Raw genomic sequence first — 26,298 nt, forward strand, 5'->3', positions numbered from 1 at the left:
TCCCAGGTAACACAAACCATCGGAACTCGGGGAGAGCCACTTATACGCTTTTCTTCCACATATAAAATATACATTATCAGGGAGAACATAAGGAATGGTATGCATCATTATCATTAAGCACATTTCCCTTGCAAACAATCCTATTTCTGGGTCTTCCATCTGGTACATGCAAGTTTCTGGCTGTATTATTTTAGCACAATAACCATCTGGCACCTTACCAATAATTTCTTTGGTGGAACTTAATGCATACCGGTACCTAAAATGTCTCCCACTAGATTTAATTGAGCGTAACAGATCATGTTTTATGGACTCATTATCAGCTCTTTGTGAGAAGGTCATCGTCTGATTATTCCGTCACTTACCAACTCCCGGGTTTATTGGGGTTGGTTATGTTTAAACACAAAAGTGATCTATCTACTTGAAATTGATAGAGTTTGAAATAAGGTGGTTTGGATGAGAGGAATTTTCCATCCAATGTTTTCCGTTTCTGTAATTCTAAAATTTCCGTGATATTCAGCGGAAATGGCACCAACCCTACATTATGCTGTCGCTGTGGCACATGTGAACACACCCAGCAATCAGTTTGATTTAACACTTTGCCTACCATGCTATGATAATCCTCTAAAGGATACCCACCCCAGTACGGATTATATTTAGGCTGGCACCGTTGGATACAATTCTCATCAACTAGGGACCCACAAAGCTCACAAATACAGGAATCTTCAGACGATAAACCTCCACACTGTCCCCGAGTATCCGGAATAACAGCTCTCTTAAAAATAACAGTACTAAGATTGGTCAGACACTCCCCTGATTGGCATTGCACTCCTTCTGACTCCACTCCATCAGCACTGCCATCAACTCCCCTCTCCACATTCGGTCCCCCTTCACAGAAACCGGACATTCCCGAACCGACCAGGATGGTGAACACTCTAAAAGAGAATATGAAAATGAACACAGCAGGCCCGTCCATTGCCATAACAAGACCTGTAGATTTCTTTTAGTTCAGGTCTCTCACTATGACCTTTTCAATCCTCCCGGAACAAGCTCACGAGCGACAGGTTCACTCTATCAGCCTTGTCTCCGACTCGTTTCTCCACCGGTTGGTTGACCTTTTTGCAGTGAGTGGAATGGACCCAGGTATCTCTCTCAGCCACCTTCAAAGATGTAGTACTTGTCAGCAGCACCTGGTACAGACCTTCCCACCGATCAGTCAAACAACCTGAACGCAAGAAATTTCTGATCATAACATATTCTCCTGGTTCAACATCATGACAGTTAGTTTCAGGCATATCATTGGACAACAATTGCAGTTTCTGCTGCTGTTGTTTTAACTGCTTACTCATTGATATAAGATACTTTATAGTTACCTCTTTGTTACCTTTCAAGTGTTCCTGTGGACTTATAATCAAATGAGGTTGTCTACTGAACAGTATTTCAAAGGGAGACAGATTTAGGGGGGGTCTGGGAGTGGTCCTTATACTATGCAGGACCAACGGTAATACTTCTGGCCAACCTAGTCCAGTCTCTGCCATGATTTTACTTAACTTATTTTTAATAGTCCCGTTCATCCTCTCTACCTTGGCACTGGCTTGTGTTCGGTAGGGGGTATGAAGTCGACTATTAATACCCATCAGCTTACACATATTTTGAAAAACATCACCTGTGAAATGAGTACCCCTGTCACTCTCGATGATTTTAGGGATACCCTATCTGCATACAAATTCCTGAACTATTTTTTTGGCAGTAAACGCAGCAGTATTAGTGGCCGCTGGGTAGGCCTCAACCCAATTAGAAAATACATCAGTGCACACTAATACATACTTAAGATTCCTGCATGGTGGTAATTGGATGAAATCAATTTGTATCACCTGGAAAGGTCCATCAGTCGGTGGAATGTGGGATGGTTCAGTAGGGATCGCTTTCCCTATATTCTTCCTCAAGCAGGTCAGACAGGACATTGCTATCTTTTCTGCTTGTGAAGAAAAACCTGGTGCGCACCAGTATGCTCTCACCAACTTGCACATACATTGTTTTCCCAGATGAGTCAGACCAGGCTGGGGCAATATGCCTTGGGGGCTACTGGCTTACCTTGTCCGTCCCTCCAAAGCCCGGAGGACTCTTGCCCACATCCCTTGGACTTCCAAATTGACTTTTCCTGAATTGAACACAAATTTTACATCTCAATTAATTTAAGCATATCAATTGTTTGGAAAAACATTTTTAATCCTGCTGCCCATTTTGCGGCTTCATCGGCTCTGTTGTTGCCCAGTGACACCGGGTCATCCTCACATGTATGGGCTTTACACTTGATTACTGCCACCGCTTTGGGCAGTTGGATTGCTTCCAAAAGATGTTTTATGTGTCGGGAATGTGCAACTGGTGTGCCTGCTGCTGTCATAAAATTTCTCAGAAGCCATAGAGACCCGATATCGTGCACCACCCCGAACACGTACCTCGAGTCAGTGTAAATGTTAGCAGATTTGCTTGCTGCCAGTTCACACGCTCTAGTTAGTGCTACTAACTCTGCCACTTGGGCTGAGTGAGGAAGACCAAGAGGTTTGGCTTCTATGATGTCTGTGTCATTTACAACAGCATAACCTGTACATAATTCACCTGTGTCTGTTTGTCTATGACAACTCCCATCCATGTAAAAAGTCACATCTACATTCTCTAAAGGTGTGTTGTGTATGTCAGGTCTAGCAGTAAAGGTCTGATTCAGATATTCCATACAATCGTGTGTATCATTATGTCCGCTGAACTCACCCTCCGCCAGCAACTCGCCTTCTTCCACCCTTTGTACATCATGTTGTACATATGGTAAATACATTGCTGGGTTCTGCATGCTGCAAAGTTTAACAGTGATGTTTGCAGGTGCGATTAGAGCTAGTTCCCATTTGGTAAACCTAGCCGAAGAGACGTGTCTGGTTTGAGCAGAGTTCAGCAGAGCAGATACAGCATGGGGAGTGTATACAATCATATCATGACCCAATACTATGTCCTCACTTTTACTCACCAATAAAGCGGTAGCTGCTACACTTCTCAAACAGGTGGGGAGTGATCTTGCCACAGTGTCCAATTGGGCACTGTAGTATGCTACGGGCCTACTGGCATCACCATGTTCTTGTGTAAGGACACCTGCAGAACAACCATCGGCTTCCGTACAATACAAATCAAAAGGTTTCTCATAATCAGGTATTCCCAATGCAGGTGCTTTGGTCAGACTATCCTTAAGATTAAGGAAAGCCTGCTCTGATTCCTCTGTGTGTATGACACGATCGGGCTTTGAGAAAGAGATTAAGTCCTGTAAAGGCAAGGCCAAAATAGAAAAACCTGGGATCCACATTCTACAGTATCCACACATTCCCAAGAAGGTACGAATTTGCTGTTGATTCTGCGGCAGTGTCATGTTCTGTATGGCCTGGATTCTATCATTTGTGAGATGTCTTAACCCCTGGGTTAGGCAGTGTCCCAATTATTTTACTCTGGATTGGCACGGCTGTACTTTGTCCTTAGCCACTTTATGTCCTGTATGCGAGAGATGAAGCAACAAAAGTTTAGTATCATTCAAACATGACATAAACGAATCAGAACACAGCAATAAATCATCCACATATTGAATTAGAACAGATCCATTTGCAGGTTGAAAAGACTGTAAACAGTCGTGCAATGCCTGGGAAAAGATACTGGGGCTGTCTATGAAACCTTGGGGAAACCGTGTCCATGTATAATGCACACCTCTGTATGTAAATGCGAATAGATACTGACAGTCAGGGTGGAGAGGCACAGAGAAGAAAGCAGAACAGAGGTTAGTGACAGTGAAATGGGTTGCGTTTGGAGGGATCTGCATAAGAATGACAGCTGGATTTGGCACTATGGGGAATTGGCTCTTTACTACCTTATTAACACCTCTAACGTCCTGTACCAGCCTGTAACCCCTCCCACCACTCTTCTTCACCGGAAAGATGGGACTGTTGGCTACACTAGCTGTACGAACTAAAATTCCCTGTTGCAATAATCGCTCAATTATTGGAAAAACCCCTAATTCTACCTCCTGTTTTACTGGGTACTGGGGAATTTTTGGAGCTAGCCTACCGCCTTTTAAATTTACCATTACGGGGCTTACGTTTGCTATTAATCCAGTGTCCTGTCCATCCTTAGTCCAAAGGGAATCTGGAATTTGGGACAACATTTGATCTACCTGAGATGGATTTTCATTTAAACTGGTAGAGTGATACATTATCCTTTGGGGAGTGTCCAACATATCCCGCACCTCATGCGCAACTCTCTCTGGGATATCTAGAAATACACCATCAGGGGTGCAATATATGACACATCCCATCTTACATAACAAATCTCTACCCAACAGGTTAGTAGGAGCCGCAGCAGCCAGAAGGAAAAAATGCCCGGTTTGCAACGGCCCAATAGTAACCTCTGTGGACTTTGTTAAAGGATAATGTTGCACCTTACCTGTTACACCCATTGTTGGTACTGTCTCGTTGGTCACCTGTAAATTAACGGGAGATTTTATAACTGACCTGACCCTGTGTCTACAAAAAAAGGATATTCAGTACCGGTTCTTCCCTAATACTTCCCGTTAACCTGACTATCTGTAGACTACAGGTATGACCTGACCCCTAGCGTTGGCTACCATTCTCCAATAAAGCATTAACGGCCACAATTGGAGCTGGTGCTTGCTGGATATTTGCTGGTCTCTGTGCATATCCCTTATGGGGATATCCAGGTACTCTCTGGTTTGGGGGTCCTACCCTTTTTACTCTGCAGGTTCTACTTAAATGTCCTGGCTGGTTACAATTAAAACATATTCATGGATCGGATGAAGACACGGGTTGTTGTGAGGTTTGAGCAGGGGAAAAGGTGGTGGATATGGGTAGGGATATGGAGGATAAGGGTATTGTGGGGGATATGAAGTTTGTGAGTAGTGTGGGACCTGTGGTTGTGTAGGGTTAGTAGAATAGAGCTGTGTTTGCTGTTGCATGGGATTAGTGAGGACATATAACTGTTCAGGTGTAGGTGTGTGTGTAGATGCAAGTGTGTCTGTTGGCTGTGATGTTACCGTCATTCCTTCCAGAGCTTGAATACTGACAGCCATTAGTTTTTCGCTCTGGGTCTCTCTCTTCTTTGAGATGTTCTTATCATGTTCTATGGCAGATTCTATGAGTGTATCTATTGTGACTCCCCTCCAGCCAGGTTGTGAGGTCTGAACCCGAGTCTTTAAGTTTTCCTTAAGACCGTTCATGAGTACAGTGACTATCATTCCCATGTGGTGAGTGCTATCTTTAATATCTTCTATCCCAGTGTACTGGGTGATAGCCTGCAGAGCCCGGTCACAATACTCTTCTGCAGATTCACTCTCCTTTTGCTTTATGGTGAAAATTTTGTTCCAGTTAACTACTACCGGAAAATATATACCCAATTGAGTTACAATGCGGGAAATGTTACCTTGGTTTAATTGGTCCGTTAAGGGAACGTCACCATCCAATACACAATCCGTGATAAATTTTGTCACGTCGGTATTGCGTGGCAGACAGGCCCTTAACACCACACGCCAATCTTTATTAGTTGGCTCATGAGAACTACCCAAATTCCTCAAAAATCTCTGACATTTGGCTAGTTCCTTTTTGGGATCGGGGAAATCATTTATGATGGAATTTAGTTCTGCTCTTGTCCAAGGACAATGCATTACCACTTCCCTCATGGACACTACACCATTCGCATCTGCATTTCCATTCAGAACAGTTATTGTCCGAATGGGATGCAGACCGGTAGCGCTGCTACCTTTGACCTTGTTACCTGGCTGGGGGTTTAATCTGTTGCTGCTACGTATGGTATTAACAACTTCCTCTACGGCTGCAGAGGGTGGTAGCACACTTCCCTTGCTGTTACCGATGGCGATGGTGGCACCACTCGTGATTGTCGTGGCGTAGCATCTACCATTTGTACAGCATGGGAAATGGCAGACATTACAATAGGCTCATCATCCACATCATGAACATTTTCTTTATAGTTGCTTAAGAGAGGGTACAAATTGCTTGTTACATTTTTATGGGTATTTTTGATAACTGTACTTGCACCTCCATCCACATAAGGTGGGGGTGGTGCGCGTGAACCGCTGGCAATACCTTCTGAAATGCTACCTTGCTGCACGTGCATGCCATTTTGCGGCTCGCCCGCATTGCAATTCAGCGCCGTGGATGTATTCTCTGGCAATGCGCTCGCAACGCTAGTTTGCGTCGTTTGCGCATTTTTAAGCCACGCATCCCCTTCATGCTGCCACAACTTTAAACATTCATAATATTTGACCTTTTTCTCTCGGGAGCGCATCAAACTGATGTGATCCCGGATATTATCTAATACGTCTTTATCGAAACTACCAATTCTGGGAAACGGTCTAACACTCTTCATCATCATTTTAAACCATACATCACAATATCTTATTGCATAAGTACCGTACTTAGTATGCATAATACGACGGGCCGATCCAAACGGCGCTTCCATTAGCAGCACATCATAGTCTAACATCTCTATTGTTTGCATGGCTCCCATTCTGAGACAACTCCTACGTTTTTCAATAAAGATTTAAACTGGTGAAAGACGGTCAAGATACTTTCACTTACTTGTGGACGATTTAAACGGCAGCGCCCACACACCTGTGAAGATTTGAAGAAGGCTACTCCACATACCCGGATAAGATTGAAGAAGGCAACTTCCACACCTATGGAAGTTTTAAGTCGGCTACTTCCTAGCACCTCTCTACAACAAAGACAACATGTACACCTGCTACTGTGTATAGAACGGTAAGCGGCTAGCACTTAGCCCTTAAAGGTCATACGGTACCTCTAACTATAGGGAACAAGTTACCCCTACCAACAAATAATCACTGTTACACACTTTTTTCCTGCACAGAAAAATACACATTAACCCAGATATTGACAACAATTGAAAAGAATGTAAACCTCAACGGCTTTGTTTAAACACGTGGCAGCACAACCGGAAGTACGTATACGCTATTGTGCGACCAGTCGCATACACAATAATGCAACTACCACACAACCATATGAAAACCTTTAGCTGCATTCACAAAAGTGCGTCTTTACTGTGCGCAAAACTGCGACTCAGCCGCGTGTTCAATACTGCGGCACCCCTTTAAATGTTAGGTTCTATCAACAAAGGAAAACAAACTTTTTCCTCTCTTGTCCCTGGATTCTAGTCAGCGTCCCTGGCTCACACAAAAACGGGTAGCGATCTCTCAGCACCGAGCGGTTGCAGGTAAACCCTGCATGTGGCAACTCCACCCTTTGGTGAGAAATCGATAACCATAAGTGCCGTGTGAGTGGGTAAGTGACTTCACTACGAGCCCCCAACTAACGATACTGCCTTTGAACCTTATGAATAACCCTGCCTATACCTTCTAATATCCTTCCTATAAACCTCTAAGGATGACGCTATTTTGCGTACGCAGTCATACAGCAAATAAAGACTCCAGACCTAGAACCTGTGGTTCCAAAGCACAAAGTATTATTCAAGTAAAAAGTACAGCAGTTACACGCTATGATCCTCATATAATCTTAGCGCAAATAAATTATACAGACCCAAGTACAGTTATACATACGCAGCGCTCTCTGGTCCAGATGTAGGCATCAGCAATAAACCCCTCGTCAATCATCATTCAGCACGAAGACTAGGAACCCAGGGTCAGAGCACACATATTTATACCCCCCAGAAATAAACAACACAATACAGAAGTTTGTTGCTAATACCATTGGTCCTAAAGGAGAGGGCATATGTTACAAGGCATCTAACAGGTTGGTTCAAATAGACACAGTCCAGCCTCTAACAACTGGTGGTCTCTGGTTTCCCGCCTCATGCAAATCCTAACAGTTGTTCATATAATGTACATTTTGTTGTTTGAAGTCTCTATGGTCCATAAGTTGAGAATGCATGTTGCGATCTCTCCATCGATATTACTGGAATACTGTTGAGAGAGTACGCATCAGTACAATACCAAACATGGCTTACTTATCATGTATAAAACCTTAGTTACGAAATAATCTTTATTTCCTAACAATTATAATAAATGTGCATACTTGAATCTTATACCTTAAAGCTTATGGAACCTTGTATGTGAATATGTAATGTGTGAGTATGTGGGGTTTGATGTAAAGACGCTAGTTAACTTGGGGCAGATGCGTGTGCATGAAGCTAATATTTGGCGTTTTCATACAGAATCTTATGCATTCGCTAATATGCGACTAGTTAACAGCGCTATTGTGCATATTAATGTGTGTGTGTATGAGAAATGGTGTAAGATGCAATCGCATGATGCTAATAGTAATATCGCCACATGTACTAAAGTGTGAGTTTATCTAAAATGGCGCTTAGGCGGCCATTCGCAAAATGGCGTCTTGCGATCTCATTTCCAAGATAGCGTCTTGCGGCCAGTCGCAAGATGGCGTCGCTGCGATCCAATTTTAAACTGATCTTGTCTCAGCCAATTATCCAGCTTCGACATACTTAATTATTGGGGGCCACGCATAAGACCCTATGAGGTCCTAGGCAACATACTGGTTTGGGCTCCTTTCCCCTCTACATTTATCGAAATACATAAACATAAAAACAGGTTAGGGTAATCTAGGCCCCAAGCATTAGACCAAGGTTGTCTATGGGATGATTTGACAAGGATGAGAATATGTTCACACAGCTATCTTATTTCATCTGGCACTCTAATGCAAGAAGAACAGGTGGACTCTATGGGCCAAGATAACTATTGTACGTCACTATGTGTTCTAGATTTTGCTGTATAATCATGGGTGTCCTGGACAGAGTTGACATGAAAGGACAAATATTGGACCAGTTTGTCTTCCTTTGTGTATTTATGGAATGTTCCTATCGTTACGTTAAGAAACAAAGATACAACATGTAACAACCTACAATCATTCATAAACAGCTTCAAGTCATGACATAGGTGAATAGTCATCTGATGTCTATAAACTTTCCTCTTTTCTTTATGTAGCAATAAACATATCTGGGGTAAATAAAAAATGACTACGCAGTGTTTAAGTGTATACTTGTTGGAATGTGGACAGAGTATGTCAAAGAAACATGTTTTGATTTATTTTTTAAAGCTTACTATTGGCCGAGTGACCTCGGATGTATGAAAAGATTGTTATGTTAATTTAGTAATTATAATCAGACTGCATACTGCAATAATGACACATTCTACAGCTGGGACTGCCAACATTACTGACAGGAAAAGAAAAAAAACAGGATGTGCGCTCATTTCCACACATATAAACTAGAATAGAACCGATTTTGGCTAATATTAATTAATTCAAAAGCAACGGTTATATACTGATAAACCACTAATCACATAAACTGTCTCAAATACAATAATAAAGATACATATATTACAAACCATTAAAAGGTAAGAAAGATTCAGCATTCGGAGCTTGTCAGGAGATTAAAGGCAGTCTCCAGAAATCCACCAGAATCACTTTCTACTGGATACAAGTCACCGTATGTAACAGAAGGAGATTAGAGGCAGTCTCCAGAAATCCGCCAGAATCACTCACCACTGGATACAAGTCGCCGTATGTAACAGAAGGAGATTAGAGGCAATCTCCAGAAATCCGCCAGAATCACTTTCTACTGGATACAAGTCGCCGTATGTAACAGAAGAAGACTAAAGGCAGTCTCCAGAAATCCGACAGAATCACTTTCCACTGGATACAAGTTGCCATATGTAACAGAAGGAGATTAGAGGCAGTCTCCAAAAATCCGCCAGAATCACTCACCACTGGATACAAGTCGCCGTATGTAACAGAAGGAGATTAGAGGCAGTCTCCAGAAATCCGCCAGAATCACTTTCTACTGGATACAAGTCGCCGTATGTAACAGAAGGAGACTAAAGGCAGTCTCCAGAAATCCGACAGAATCACTCTCCACTGGATACAAGTCGCCGTATGTAACAGAATGAGATTAGAGGAAGTTGCCAGAAATTTTCCAGAATCACTTTCTACTGGATACAAGTCGCCGTATGTAACAGAAGGAGATTAAAGGCAGTCTCCAGAAATTTTCCAGAATCACTTTCTACTGGATACAAGTCGCCGTATGTAACAGAAGGAGATTAAAGGCAGTCTCCAGAAATCCGCCAGAATCACTTTCTACTGGATACAAGTCGCCGTATGTAACAGAAGGAGATTAGAGGAAGTTGCCAGAAATTTTCCAGAATCACTTTCTACTGGATACAAGTCGCCGTATGTAACAGAAGGAGATTAGAGGAAGTTGCCAGAAATTCGCCAGAATCACTCTCCATTGGATACAAGGCGCCGTATGTAACAGAAGGAGATTAGAGGCAGTCTCCAGAAATCCGCCAGAATCACTCACCACTGGATACAAGTCGTCATATGTAACAGAAGGAGATTAAAGGCAATCTCCAGAAATTTTCCAGAATCACTTTCTACTGGATACAAGTCGCCGTATGTAACAGAAGGAGATTAAAGGCAGTCTCCAGAAATCCGCCAGAATCACTTTCTACTGGATACAAGTTGCCGTATGTAACAGAAGGAGATTAGAGGCAGTCTCCAAAAATCCGCCAGAATCACTTTCTACTGGATACAAGTCGCCGTATGTAACAGAAGGAGACTAAAGGCAGTCTCCAGAAATCCGACAGAATCACTCTCCACTGGATACAAGTCGCCGTATGTAAAAGAATGAGATTACAGGAAGTTGCCAGAAATTTTCCAGAATCACTTTCTACTGGATACAAGTCGCCGTATGTAACAGAAGGAGATTAAAGGCAGTCTCCAGAAATCCGCCAGAATCACTTTCTACTGGATACAAGTCGCCGTATGTAACAGAAGGAGATTAGAGGAAGTTGCCAGAAATTTTCCAGAATCACTTTCTACTGGATACAAGTCGCCGTATGTAACAGAAGGAGATTAGAGGAAGTTGCCAGAAATTCGCCAGAATCACTCTCCATTGGATACAAGGCGCCGTATGTAACAGAAGGAGATTAGAGGCAGTCTCCAGAAATCCGCCAGAATCACTCACCACTGGATACAAGTCGTCATATGTAACAGAAGGAGATTAAAGGCAATCTCCAGAAATTTTCCAGTATCACTTTCTACTGGATACAAGTCGCCGTATGTAACAGAAGGAGATTAAAGGCAGTCTCCAGAAATCCGCCAGAATCACATTCTACTGGATGCAAGTCGCCGTATGTAACAGAAGGAGATTAGAGGTAGTCTCCAGAAATAAGCCAGAATCACTTTCTACTGGATACAAGTCACCGTATGTAACAGAAGGAGATTAAAGGCAGTCTCCAGAAATCCACCAGAATTACTCACCACTGGATACACGTTGCCATATGTAACAGAAGGAGATTAGAGGCAGTCTCCAGAAATCCGCCAGAATCACTTTCTACTGGATACAAGTTGCCGTATGTAACAGAAGGAGATTAGAGGCAATCTCCAGAAATCCGCCAGAATCACTTTCTACTGGATACAAGTCACCGTATGTAACAGAAGGAGATTAAAGGCAGTCTCCAGAAATCCACCAGAATCACTCACCACTGGATACACGTTGCCGTATGTAACAGAAGGAGATTAGAGGCAGTCTCCAGAAATCCGCCAGAATCACTTTCTACTGGATACAAGTCGCCGTATGTAACAGAAGGAGATTAGAGGAAGTTGCCAGAAATTTTCCAGAATCACTCACCACTGGATACACGTTGCCGTATGTAACAGAAGGAGATTAGAGGCAGTCTCCAGAAATCCGCCAGAATCACTTTCTACTGGATACAAGTCGCCGTATGTAACAGAAGGAGATTAGAGGAAGTTGCCAGAAATTTTCCAGAATCACTCTCCATTGGATACAAGGTGTCATCCTGATTTTTGTACTGTTAGACATACAAGTTGTCAGATGTAATAGCCATTGACTTGTAAATGCGCCAGAAAAAATACCTCTGGCTGGGGAGATTGCTCACATTTTGCTGCACTTTATGCTGTCTGTCCAGGCAGAAGATAATAAAAAGCCACATTGAACATTGATATGACTTTGCCACTACTTAATGCTCAAAGTGATATAATTATTTAATTAATCTGATATTAAAGCAATAATGCTAAAAAAGATAAGACATTTTTAAATTATGAAGACAACAATATTTTTATGTTAATATAGGCCTAATTAATTAATTTATTTATTAATTATAGAAGTACATTAATGCTGGTACTTGTAGTGTCAAACATTTGTAATATAATTGGTGCTTCTATCATTAATTAATATGGCCCCAATTAACACAAAAATATTGCTGTCCACATGATTTTAAATGTTATTATTTTAAAACATTATTGTCCCAATAATAAAATTTTCAATTATGGCTCATCAATGTTTTATTATTTTGTCGGGGGGGGGGCTTATTGAGTATGAATTAGTGACAAAGTAATACATATGATTAATGTGGCTCTTTATTATGTTCTGCCCGATAGATAGCTCAGAATGCATGTGGTCTGATCAATCTCTCTGGCCAGAGCCATTTCCTGGCGCGTTTCTGGTGAGGTTGTTCTTTCTTACCTGCCACAAATCGCTGAAACTCGCCGTCGATTTTCATAATAATCCTGAAAATCCTCTTATACTACATATGGCGTCTTTGAATAGAAATTTGCCAGAAACTCCAGCGAATTCAAACTCTCTGACAGTTTGCAACATATTAAATTCCCCTCTAGATTCTAATTAGTTGCAAACCTTTAGAAGGTTTGCTAAATCTTCCCCCTAATTTGAGAATCAGCCACAATGAGAATCAGCCACAATGAGAATCAGCCTCAATGAGAATCAGCCACAATGAGAATCAGCCACGGCTTCTTAGTGAACCAAACCACAACAAATTCACTCATCTCATAGGTTTGCATTTTCTACATTTGAGTATACATTACATGGGAAGATTATAAGAGTATTTTAAGTTAAAAAGATATTATGTGACCATATTATGTGAGGCCACAGTTGAATTATAACAATCATGATAATTTTACTGTAGGCACTAGGCAGTATTCTATTCTATATACACGGGACATGACATCAGTGATCATCAGCAATTACACGACTATGCCAATTGCGTGCAGATTTCATTTCTATACGTAGGTACTGTACATATGTTACATCACTAGTATATTATATTGTGCAAACTATTGTAAAGAACAAATATGATTATTATCACCTTGAAAATACTATAAATATATGTACCTAAAGCACATTGTTATTAGGCTAGGTGCATGCAACGATCCTGGTTTCACCTCTAGTGCTTTGAGCAACTATTTGGCTTATTATAGATTCCTAATGGCTGGGTTGTTGAAAGTCTTATTTGTGCCAAGAAAATTGGATAAGGCAGCCCATTGTAATATGGAGTAATGCTGACCCACAGTGTCCAAAAGAAGTATTGCATGCAATAGGAAATAAACTTACTGTAAGCTGGGTACATAGTACTATGCGATTCTCAGCCCGACATGGCTAGGGGGCCTATTTATCATTTTAATTATCGGGGTTCAAACGGACCCCGATAATTAACATCCTAACTCGCTCTGGCTACATCATTGCTCCAGTGCGGTGACAGCTGATGCAAAATCAGCTGCCCCCACGAGCTTCACTGCTCCTTTCGGAGGAGTGCACATGCGCGACCTACAGGTAACGCATGCGCAGAAGAGCCCTGACTTCTGGCGAAAGGAGCCGGACAGGGGCGGAGGGATTCGGAAGGATTCCTCTTCACAACCCGGACCTTCTTCCCATAGGGAAGGAATGGGTTGCGATGACGGAGCATGAGCATTCAGAATCTGAAGATGGTGAATGCTCCCGCAGTCAAGCTCTGAAAATATTATATTTTCGGAGCTTGATTAATTCTTTCCCCATACTAGTGTATGGGGACAGCGGGCCATTCCGCCAGTGGAAGGTAAGTAGGTGATATCTGTGATACTAGTGTATGGGGACAGCGGGCCATTCCGCCAGTGGAAGCTAAGTAGGAGATATCTGTGATACTAGTGTATGGGGACAGCGGGCCATTCCGCCAGTGGAAGGTAAGTAGGAGATATCTGTGATACTAGTGTATAGGGACAGCGGGCCATTCCGCCAGTAGAAGGTAAGTAGGAGATATCTGTGATACTAGTGTATGGGGACAGTGGGCCATTCCGCCAGTGGAAGGTAAGTAGGTGATATCTGTGATACTAGTGTATGGGGACAGCGGGCCATTCCGCCAGTGGAAGCTAAGTAGGAGATATCTGTGATACTAGTGTATGGGGACAGCGGGCCATTCCGCCAGTAGAAGGTAAGTAGGAGATATCTGTGATACTAGTGTATAGGGACAGCGGGCCATTCCGCCAGTAGAAGGTAAGTAGGAGATATCTGTGATACTAGTGTATGGGGACAGTGGGCCATTCCGCCAGTGGAAGGTAAGTAGGTGATATCTGTGATACTAGTGTATGGGGACAGCGGGCCATTCCGCCAGTGGAAGCTAAGTAGGAGATATCTGTGATACTAGTGTATAGGGACAGTGGGCCATTCCGCCAGTAGAAGGTAAGTAGGAGATATCTGTGATACTAGTGTATGGGGACAGTGGGCCATTCCACCAGAGAAAGGTAAGCAGGAGATATCTGTGATACTAGTGTATGGGGAGAGCGGGCCATTCCGCCAGTGGAAGGTAAGTAGGAGATATCTGTGATACTAGTGTATAGGGACAGCGGGCCATTCCGCCAGTAGAAGGTAAGTAGGAATATCTGTGATACTAGTGTATGGGGACAGTGGGCCATTCTGTCAGAGGAAGGTAAGCAGGAGATATCTGTGATACTAGTGTATTTGTGGACAGCGGGCCATTCCGCCAGAGGAAGGTAAGTAGGAGATATCTGTGATACTAGTGTATAGGGACAGTGGGCCATTCCGCCAGAGGAAGGTAAGTAGGAGATATCTGTGATACTAGTGTATAGGGACAGTGGGCCGTTCCGCCTTAGGAAGGTAAGCAGGAGATATCTGTGATACTACTGTATGGGGACAGCAGGCCATTCCGCGAGAGGAAGGTAAGCAGGAGATATCTGTGATCAGGTAATAGGGGGCGTGGCCTAATCGCGGGAGGCGTGGCCACGCCCCCTTTCCGGATTTTTTTTTTTGCAGCATCGCTTTGCTGGGGAGGGGGGCACTCTGGGCCCCCTCAGCCCTGCTTAAAGCCAGGGGTGGCGCGATCAGTGTGATCGCTCCCCCCCCACAGGCATAGGAGACTGCTGTGGCTGCTGCTCAGCAGCCACGAGCAGTCTCCACTGCAGCTCAGCACATGCTGTGTGCTGGGCTGCTGTGAGGGTGGGGGAGCGGTGCCGGACCCAGGCCCCCGCCGGGCCCCTCAGGAAACCCGGGCCCCGGTAATCTGTACCTGCTCCCCCCCCTCTCGGCGCCCCTGTCTGTGATACTAGTGTATGGGGACAGCGGGCCATTCCGCAAGAGGAAGGTAAGTAGGAGATATCTGTGATACTAGTGTATGGGGACAGCGGGCCATTCCACGAGAGGAAGGTAAGAAGGAGATATGTGTATAGGGACAGCGGGCCATTCCGCGAGAGGAAGGTAAGCAGGAGATATCTGTGATACTAGTGTATGGGGACAGCGGGCCATTCCGCCAGTGGAAGCTAAGTAGGAGATATCTGTGATACTAGTGTATGGGGACAGCGGGCCATCTCCTGTTTTACCTTCTTGGTGAATGGCCCGATAACTTAATTTTCACAATTGTAGGTGAAAATGTGCATTTTCACCTGCTTTTGTGAAAATTAAGTGATGATGAATAGGCCCCGATAATTGTGTACAGTGTACACAGCACCAGGGCCTGATGGTCAGTCTAAAACCCAATGGGCCAGCTCCCGATATATTGTGTGCTGCACACGATATGTTGGTCCCATCATTTAGTATCATTCAGAAAGTGCAGTGTGTATGGACTTCGGCCAGATGTCTGCTAATTAATTAACATTCCCCTTCTCTGAAAGCACAATTATCTGACAGTATGACGATGTGGAATCAAAAGGATTGTTTGAAACTAAATGCTTATTGGGTAGTGTGTGTGGTGTATATCAGCTATTTTAGGGACCGTTTTGGTTGGTCTGAATTAGGGATGTGCAGGCTCGGATAGGTTCCAGTTTGCACGTTGAGTTTGGATTTTTCCCTCCAAAAAAACGGAACTCAGAAAGAGGCTAAACGTCATCTTACATGGACGAACATCATCATTCCTGGACAAAAGTCCAGGAATGATGATGTTCGTCCATGTAAGATGACGTTTAGCCTCTTTCTGAGTTCCGTTTTTTTGGAGGGAAAAATCCAAACTCAATGTGCAAACTCGAACCTATCCGAGCCTGCACATCCCTAGTCTGAATCAGTTTAGTCAATATCATCATTGGGCAAAATCTTATAGCGTGTATCCTTTAGATTAGGATTACTCTATTCAGTACCTGAGATGGACGCTAAAATGAGTCTTCCAAATATTCCCTAACTAAAGGTGCCCATACATCAGCGACTGATTGTCGCGATCCGGCGATGCAATGGGAAATGCAGAGTTTCCGGGTGGAAACGCCGACCACCCACCATCAATGTTCAGCGATCCGTCACAGGATCACCGAAATATTACATGTTAAATGTCCCGATTAGACAATCACAATCATTTTTTTATTGCGATCGTCAATTCGGGAAAATCCAACATGTTGGATTTCTGCGATCCTGCGATGCCGGGTTGCAGCATCACAGGATCGCGGCAATCCGTCGCTAATGTATGGGGCCCTTTATAAGTCTTGTTTCCATCCACACAGACACTTCCACTTTGTTTAATCATATACTGGTTTTATTGTTCTATTGTTATTCTTTATTTGTAATCACACTATTTTCGAAACCATGATACTATAGTTCATAATGCTTGTGTACATAGGTTACAAATTACCATTAGAATAATAGTTGCTATTCTGTCTATTTGTTGTGCTGGGTTAATTATATAAAGTTCTAGTAACACCTCTGTATGGTCACTGTTTTTTTTAAATGATATAACTCCCGTCATTATATCTCGCCTTTCTTTTAAGTCAATGTAATTGTTTTTTTAAATGATTTAATTATTTACTTTGTTTTACAAAAGAAAATAGCCACCCATTCACCGCTATCCCTCTCTCCCTCCATGAATGGTTCTCATTACAGAGTCCTTGTGTGCGCACAGTTTATTACTCATTACAGAGTCCTTGTGTGCGCACAGTTTATTACTCATTACAGAGTCCTTGTGTGCGCACAGTTTATTACTCATTACAGAGTCCTTGTGTGCGCACAGTTTATTACTCATTACAGAGTCCTTGTGTGCGCACAGTTTATTACTCATTACAGAGTCCTTGTGTGCGCACAGTTTATTACTCATTACAGAGTCCTTGTGTGCGCACAGTTTATTACTTATTACAGAGTCCTTGTGTGCGCACAGTTTATTACTCATTACAGAGTTCTTGTGTGCGCACAGTTTATTACTCATTACAGAGTCCTTGTGTGCGCACAGTTTATTACTCATTACAACACTATGATATTAGAGCAGCCGCTGCATTACTATCATTTTCCTTTACACCACATGAACTGATTTGGTTGAAATTCTCAACGGGTATTTTTGTATTCAGAGAGTCACTGGCCAATACCTACATTTGTTTCATGGATGTAAAGATGGATATCATTTACATTTAAATACTGTATTTGGTATGATTTGTTCTGATCAAGGTATTTTCTTTTTTTTTTATTTTATAAAACATGTTTCCATTTTGTTTCCTTTTATAGAATTGTAGGGGGAGATGTATCAAACTTTCAAAAGAGGACAAGTGGAGGTGTTGCCCATAGCAACCAATCAGCTTCTAGCTATTATTTAATAGAATATATTAGATAAATGATAGCTACAATCTGATTGGTTGCTGTCGGCAAAACTTCCTATTTTGAAGGTGTTGATAAATCACCCGCTTGGTCTTCAGAAACCTCTCATTCCAATGGTTTTATTAATTCCTTTGTTTGTCCACAGCCCTACTCCAATGCTCCATATCCGCCATATCCGGCTTACCCTCCACCAGGCAGCCATGACATATCTTACCAGCCATATACCATTCAACCAGGTCCTCCACCCCCCTCCTATATTATTGAGAGGCCACGTGAGTATTATGAGCAGTCCTCAAATATGCAAATAATTATTATGGGGTGTGGTATGACATGTTAGCCCCCCTGGATTTGGCCCGGCTGTGGGGCACGCAGTAAATACTATTTTTTATTTTATTATTTAAAGGAGGCGTGGTCACACCTACTTACATTAGGCCACACCCCTAAAATTACGGTGGCCTGGCAAGGCTCACTACGGTCCTGATCCCTAAATCTAATCCCTACCATTAACCTTCCCCTAGTGCCTAACCCTAACCCTCCTGTCGAGCATCCTAAACCTAATGTCGACATTCGGAGAATTTCGGGATCTCACATGTTGACGTTTCAAATGCCGACATAGTGACCATGGTGATATCCTGCTGAGAATGCAGACATGTTACCTTCAACATTTTAAAACTGTTGGCTTAGCAGTCGACATTGTTGTGCTGACATTATGACTGCATCTCTTATTCTGTACTGTGATGAAAGTGGTGTAAGTAACACTGGTCAACATGATTTTTCTCACAAGAAAACTGAATAGTGACTCTCGAGCAGTTTTCCATCAGGCATAGTGTGTTTTCTTTTTTGATATTTTAGTGTTCTTTGTGGCCTGTCATACACACAGACAGATGACAGTGTCATCAGGCCACGCCCCCTTTACAACCATGCCATTCCCCCTTTCGGACGAGCGCGCCTCTGGCAAGCAGAGGTCCCGACTCTCCGGGTGCAAAAGTTGGGAGGTATGAGACAGACAGACAAGGGCATACAAAATATGTCCCCATGGAGTCCCTCCCCACTCTCCCTTCTCACCTTTACATGGAGCCTCCAGCAGCTTTCTCCTCCTCCATGCAGCCTAACTTGCCGGTCAGGTCAGAGGAGCATGTGTGCTGGGCTCCTCCAATCAGGGCTCAGCACATAGTCCTGTGACCCCCGGATGTCTCTCATCATAGAGGAGCCTGTTAGCACAAATATTTGTTGTATTAGTTGTTAGAATATTTTCAATAATGCCAAGAAAGTTTTTAAATCATCCAGACAATTTCTGTTATATGTGTGGTGAAGTTTAAGCTGCCCATCCACTAGGCAATTATACCTAGCGATGGAGTGATAACGATGGTCGATATCGCTCCTTCGCTTGGTAATCGCCCGCAAATCGGGCAGTAAAAGATTACAAACGACCAGCGATGCGCGCGCCCACTGGTCGTTTTTAACATCAATCATCGCCCGAACATGACGGTCAACCTGACCGGGGATGATTGATCTGCATACACTAAACGTCCAGTGTATGCTCTTTACCCCGCGTGAGACGACGGCGTCGTAATCATATTGTCGTCCCCCGCATTGTGTAATGGATGGGCAGCATTAGGCTTCTCACTGGCTGGAAATATGGTTAAAATATTAAATTTAATGCTTAAATTTAAAGCTAATAAAATATATTGTGATCAATGCAAGTTTGTCTGCTTTCAGCTTCACGAAAGTTGCCATTTTCCTGCTTTTCCAGCCGATGGTCCACCATCCTCATCTTCATAGCCTTCATTGTCGTTCTCATCGGGCTCGGTCTGATCACTGCATGTGAGTCCCTTGGGTCATCCTCTGGCCTTTAGTGCATGTAATACTATGGACTGTAAGCGTGCTCCTATAAGTGGCCATTCCTCTGGTTCGCTATATGGATATTATGTATTCATTTTATATAACGTTGGTGGCCTATATTCAGTGCTTTTTTTCTATGACACATGGTGCTGGTACTCAGGACCTCATTCAGAGTCAGTCGTTGCGGCCGCACAGTCATACGCCACCGATGTTCGCTAAACTGCGCATGCGTAAAATTCGCAATGCGCGTGCGCAAACTAACTATTACGATCAGAAATTGCTCTCTCCTTAAACACAACCAGGTCGTTAGTTTGAGTGACAGGATGAGGCGTTTGTGGGTGGTAACAGGGGAAGGTGCTTGTGAACGGGGGAGTGGAGATCCGAACGCAGGCGTGCCTGACTATGCAAACGGCGTTTTATGGGAGTGCATAATTAACTAAGTAGTGTCATGGCACATGTGACATGGGAGGTTTTTAACCTGACATGATCGTAGTGCTTAAGAGAGGGTATGGTCAACCTTAAGCTCTACGAACAGCTCTGATGGTTCCTGATGGTCTCGATTAATCCTTATATGCCCGGAGATGACGTGTAATGCAAACGAGAAGGGGGCGTATTTTTAGTCTTACGGCCGCATCCTCCCCTCGCTCGTCCAGCTAACGATCCCATCTCAACGATGCAACTTGCGAGCACTTCATTTGCATATCCGGCCCCTTTTACCTTACGACCGAGCGACCGCAACGACCGACTCTGAATGAGGTCCTCAAATAAAAAGGTGGTACTACTGACCCAAAGTTATAAATTGATGTATAGTCACTCCCACGCTATGGATAAGTGCTCAGATCCTTTATATTCATATCTGAAATTATTTAACTAATTTCCTCCTTTTCCTGGAACAAGTTATCAGATTTAAAAATGAGACCCTAGAAAGGTGCCGGTACTGCGCACCCCTGAGTACCACTACCAGGAAAGCACTGTATATATTCTAGCGTTCCCTGACAACCTAAAGGTAGAAACAGAAGAGGAACTATAACATGAAAATGTGCATCAGGCTTAAGAGACTCATCATTTCATTTAGATAACAATAAACAATATATTAATTTAAATAACAATACAGGGTAGATTTGTAAAATCTTCTAAAACAGACAATTGGTGGGTGTTGCTCGTAGCAACCAATCAGTTCTACAGTAGCTATCATTTCTCTATTGCATCCTAGAAAATGATAGACAGCATTTCATTGGTTGCTATGGGAAACACCAGCACTTGTCTGTTCTAGAAGCTTTAGTAAATCTAGCCTTACAAGTCACGGTTGTATCTGTAAAACAAATATAAAATATACAATATACTTTCTAGAGTTGCCCTCCAGGTGATACGTGGAAGGTGCAGGGGGGAGGGGGGAGGGCATGGTGCTGCAAATTGCATCATCATGGCACCACACTGCCTAATTCACCAGAGAAGTGGTCAGGACCCAGAAGGACTGTCTACTATAACGGGAGCCCAGGAGAACTCCCACAAATTCAGGACCCTCCAGACATATCGGGAGAGTAGACAAATATATTGTAACCCACTAATCGAAATTTCTATGTACTGTACATGATATAGGACCTGATTCAGACCCACTCGCAAGCGGCTGTCCGCTCGCAAGTGGGTCGATGTTGTGCACTGCGCATGCGCACGACGGCGGGAGCTCCGTCGTGCGCATGCGCCAGACGCGACGAGCGAAGGAAAGTCCTTCGCTCGTTGTGTTTGATCAAAGGGGGCGTGCTGTCGATGTTGATTGACAGCACGCCCCCTTTGGTGGGCGCGCCGGGGGCGTGCCTCCCTGACGGGGGCGTTCCCAAGGGAACGCCTACCGTCAGAAGCCGGCCCACTGACATCACTAGTGATGTCAGTGGGAGTGATTTTGGCTCTGATAGAGCCAAAATCACTCCGGGCCTTGCGGTTGAAAACCTCAACCGCAGGCTCCGGCTCGCAGTTTCGATGGTCGCGATGGTCACGACCATCGCGGCCATCAAACTGCACGCTCGTATAGGCTGTGGGTGGTGACCCACAGCTATACGAGCGTCCAGGAGGACGCTCCATAATTATGGAGGGCGGCCCTCATTCAGAGCGTCGGCTCTGCTCAGAGCGTACGGCTCTGAATGAGGGCCATAGATCAGGGAAAGGTAACATCCAGCACTCCAGATCTACACATCCCAGCATGCCCTGTCACAGCTTTACTGTACCCTAACAGCAAAACTGTGGCAGGGCTTGCTGGGATGTGTAGTTCTCTAGCAGCTGGAGTGACTGATGCCCCTACTATAGATGATCTTTTTTCAGAATGTTTACATTAATTTGACACCACAATTGCAATAGACTACATCAAAGACATCTCCCCAACCAACTTTCATTATTTATTAGTGATAAAATGGACTGATGACATTTCCAAGGACTTATGAAAGTGATTTCCCTGTTTAGGAACCTTTGCAGCTGTCTTCTATATTGAATAGACCTACGTTTGCTGGTCTTGTGACTTCACTCCCAAATAACCAACTGTATGTCCAAAGCTGGCATCACTTTATTTTAAAGCTTATCTAGTTATAGCATATTGAATATATCCCTTGCATGTCCCTTGAAGGTATGGCAAATATATATATAGAAAGGATTTCAACTGTATACATTGCATAATTTGTCATACCCATTATCATTCACCATCCTCTGCTAGAATGGTTTCTGTCTATAATAATTAATCATCACATGAAAATCCATGAAATGACTCAAAAACTTTTTCAGCTCATCATTAGTGACCCAATGGATCTCTAATATAAGGATATTTTTGATTCCCACAGAGTTCTTTGGCCATATAAAAGCACAGTGCTATCGTTCGTTTCCAATATCCACCTTCATTTACAGAAAGGGGCACATGCATACTTGCCGACTTTTAATGAACCTTTTCCGGGAGCAGCCCAGTAATCTCGACTTCAGGGGGCGGGGCCAGGCTACAGCTGCCATTTGGTCCCGCCCTTTTGCTGGAAAGCCCGCAGTTTGCGGGTCCACGAGGGGGGGCTAAATGACGCGATTCTCGTTGCTTAGCTCCACCCCCTGCATACGGACCCGCAAATCTGTCCTAAAATCTCCCCATCCTGCCCACTTCACTAGGAAGTGGGCGAGATGCGGGAGATATGACTACTCTTTCGGGGGTGCGGGGGGTTACCCAAAAAATCGTGAGCCTCCCGCGACTCCTGGGAGAGTAGGCATGTATGGGCACATTATTCTATAAAGTGCACAAGCATGAGTTTGAAACCAGGGTGTCTATGGGCCGGATTCAGCACGAATCGCAATTGCGATCGCATCTGCGTAATTGCATGCAATGCAGCTGCGAAAATATGCTAATGCCTGACACGGCTCAGCCAGCATAGAGACGCCCACTGCTGCTTTCTCACATCTGTAATACCTTGCAGTCCTGCGTATACATCTGTACCATCGAAGCACATCGGCCCGTCACGCACAATCACAGCAGGTCTGATCAGTCGCAGAAATTGCAAGTCTCGTCGCACGCAGAGGGCTCTCAAGCTGCGTATGCAATCACAGTGGCTAATTTATGCACGCCCATGTAACGGACAAGAACGCCTGCGTTTATGCACCACTTCCCTGTCACCACCCCCAAACGCTCACGGCCTGTCACTCACTCTGTGATGAATTGTTATCTGCGTGCGTAATTGCAGTGTGGTGCATATGCATGAAAAATGGCTAACAATCGCTCGATCTGCGCACGTAGTTGCAATTGCGATCGCTGCTGAGATAACCCCTATGTACTAAGCCTTGGAGAGAGAGAAAGTGGAAGGAGAAAAAGGACCAACCAATCAGCTCCTGTCATTTTTCAAACACAGCCTGTAAAGTAGCAGGAGCTGATTGGTTGGGACTTTATCTCCGTCCACTTTATCTCTCTCCAAGACTTAGTACATAGACCCCTAAGAAAGATGCATGTACTCTATGTGCTGATCCTGATAACCAGATCTGTTCATGGAGCTCTTCATTCTACCAGGGAAGACTTTAAAAATGAGTCACATGACAGAAGTGACATCACTATCCCAGATATAAAGGTATATTTTCCATATATTCATTTCATTCATTCTAAGCTATCTTAGTGTATCTATGGGAAATATATAACACACTGATTCCCATTGTCCACATAGTAATTACTTCTCTCCCCACATATTCTGCCGGAGTGATACTGTCATTAGCAAGGAAACTACCAGTTAGACGCTTGCTCCAGCGCTTGTTGCAGTACAGACAATACAGATTTAGTTGCTCTGTACAATCCCTTTAGTAGATAATTGTCGGTGATTCTCTGTCTTACTGCACCTCTGCTCAGTCACATCTATGTCCTTTTTCTCTGTCTCAGACAAATTAAATGTGTTTAATGGATCTCCAACCAACAACATCCCACGAGAACAGTGTTTCCCCAACCGGACGCTGTGCAATGGAGTGGCTGAGTGTTCTAAAGGAGGCGATGAGGCTGGATGTGGTAAAATTATTATTATTATCCTTTATCTATATGGCGCCACAATGGTTCCGCAGCGCCTCACCAAGTACATAAAGGACATGGTTTATAAACACTGCTACAATAGCGATCATAACACTGAAAAGCAGCAGGGCGTCAGCAACCAAGTGTTAGGTGCCCTTGTGGGGAGTGTGGAGTAGATGACGGTATGAGTAGGGGGAGAAGAAGCACATGCTCATGAGAGCTTATGTGATTTTTTTCCTCTTCCGATCCTCAGCTGTAGCCATTATGAGAAGGATGATAGCGATAAGAGGATGGCAGGAGAACATGTCGCGCAGAAATCCTTCTTAAATAGGTTCCGCAGGCCACGGGGATGTTATTGCCGGCGGTAACCGTTGCTAACCAGCAATCTGTAGCTATCACTAGCCGAGGGATTTTTAAATAGGGAGAGGTCCTTTCTTTTGCTAAAACACCTGTTTTCAGTGGATTTAGGGCCTATCATCCCTATCATAATTACATCCCATAGCCTTCCAATGTACTAAAGGAAATAAATATAGCTATAGATTACTATTATTATTATTATTATTATTATTATTATCATATTATGCAGAGCTGTACAGAGAATATGTATTATTCAGTCCTTGTCCCAGTGGGGTTTGTATTCTAAATTCCCAACCATACACACAGCCTATCACAGCTGCTATACTATACAAATGCTGGTATCAGCCGTCCCCTGGTGTAGTATCCTGCGTCTGAGTGTGCAAGGACTGACACACCCACTAGCAGCGTCTCTGCACGCTGTAATACCACCGGTGATTCTTTAGACGCCACCATCGCATTCACCATCAACACCTGCGCCAGCCCTATGTCAGGTGCACATTCTCCGTCTGACTGTGGCTGTGGATTTGGGAAAGCAGCCGCTGTCACTGACACGCCCACAATGCTGCCATAACATGCCCACAATGCTGCCATAACACGCCCACAATGCTGCCATAACATGCCCACAATGCTGCCATAACATGCCCACAATCCTGCCATAACACGCCCACAATGCTGCCATAACACGCCCACAATGCTGCCATAACACGCCCACAATGCTGCCATAACATGCCCACAATGCTGCCATAACACGCCCACAATGCTGCCATAACACACCCACAATGCTGCCGTAACACGCCCACAATGCTGCCATAACACACCCACAATGCTGCCATAACATGCCCATGAGTCCGAATTCTTCTGCATTCCCTTCTAGCCACCTCCCAGTCACCGCCCAGGAATGCCCATCACTTTGCCATTTCCAATTCCGTCTGTCCCAATCACAACAACATACAGTATATGTGCGTAGACTCTGTGTAACACATGGGCCATAGAAGTCTCCTGCAACTGTTTGCGCAGTTGCAAATAATGACTGATCTACGTGAACATCGTCAGTGCCTGCGCCTCTGGGTCAGGCCCATAAAGTGTGGTGTAAGAGGCCTGGGAGTGAGCACAAGGTAATAGGGACACATCACACTCTTATTTCTATGTTCTCATCCAGGTGCAGATGGCGCAGAGGGAATTACATTGTCTGTATTACACATGCCCAGGTTACCAGGCTATTCTCACCACAGGGGGATAACATTTAACCAGAATGGGAGAAGGCTAATAACCATAACATGAATATATAGTATAATGCAAAGACTTCATCATGGAAGAGGGCACCTAAATATGTAACCTATGGTGATATAGGACAACACGCTTTCCTCTCCCTTACATCATGTCTTATTTTACAATCACTTAGAGAGTAAATGGACATTCTGCTAAGCACTGAATTAGTGACCTACAGTATGTCTAGCAGCTGTCTTTGGTGATTTTGTGTTGGGCCCGGATTATAGCTGATGTATTCTAACTAGGGGTGTGCACCGGCCACTTTTCGTGTTTTGTGTTTTGGTTTTGGATCTGGATCTTTCTTCGTGTTTTGGATCTGGATTGGTTTTGCCAAAACCACCCTTCCGTGTTTTGGGTTCTGGGTTTTGTGTTTTGGATCTGTATTTTTTTGAAAAAAAGCATAAAAACAG

General features: G+C 43.8%; 1 protein-coding gene across 1 annotated transcript in view; it reads left to right on the plus strand.

The window, feature by feature from the left end:
- TMPRSS13 (transmembrane serine protease 13) overlaps positions 1-26,298 on the plus strand; it is a 106,274-nt gene that overhangs the window by 13,511 nt on the left and 66,465 nt on the right. The window contains exons 2-4 of the mRNA XM_088455994.1: positions 18,062-18,188; positions 19,636-19,740; positions 24,140-24,262. Of these exons, the coding sequence (XP_088312120.1) occupies positions 18,062-18,188; positions 19,636-19,740; positions 24,140-24,262 (355 nt within the window). The remainder of the gene's footprint in view (positions 1-18,061; positions 18,189-19,635; positions 19,741-24,139; positions 24,263-26,298) is intronic.

Source organism: Taudactylus pleione, unplaced genomic scaffold, assembly GCF_031769625.1.
Source record: "Taudactylus pleione unplaced genomic scaffold, aTauple2 ptg000683l, whole genome shotgun sequence".
Lineage (NCBI taxonomy): Eukaryota > Metazoa > Chordata > Amphibia > Anura > Myobatrachidae > Taudactylus > Taudactylus pleione.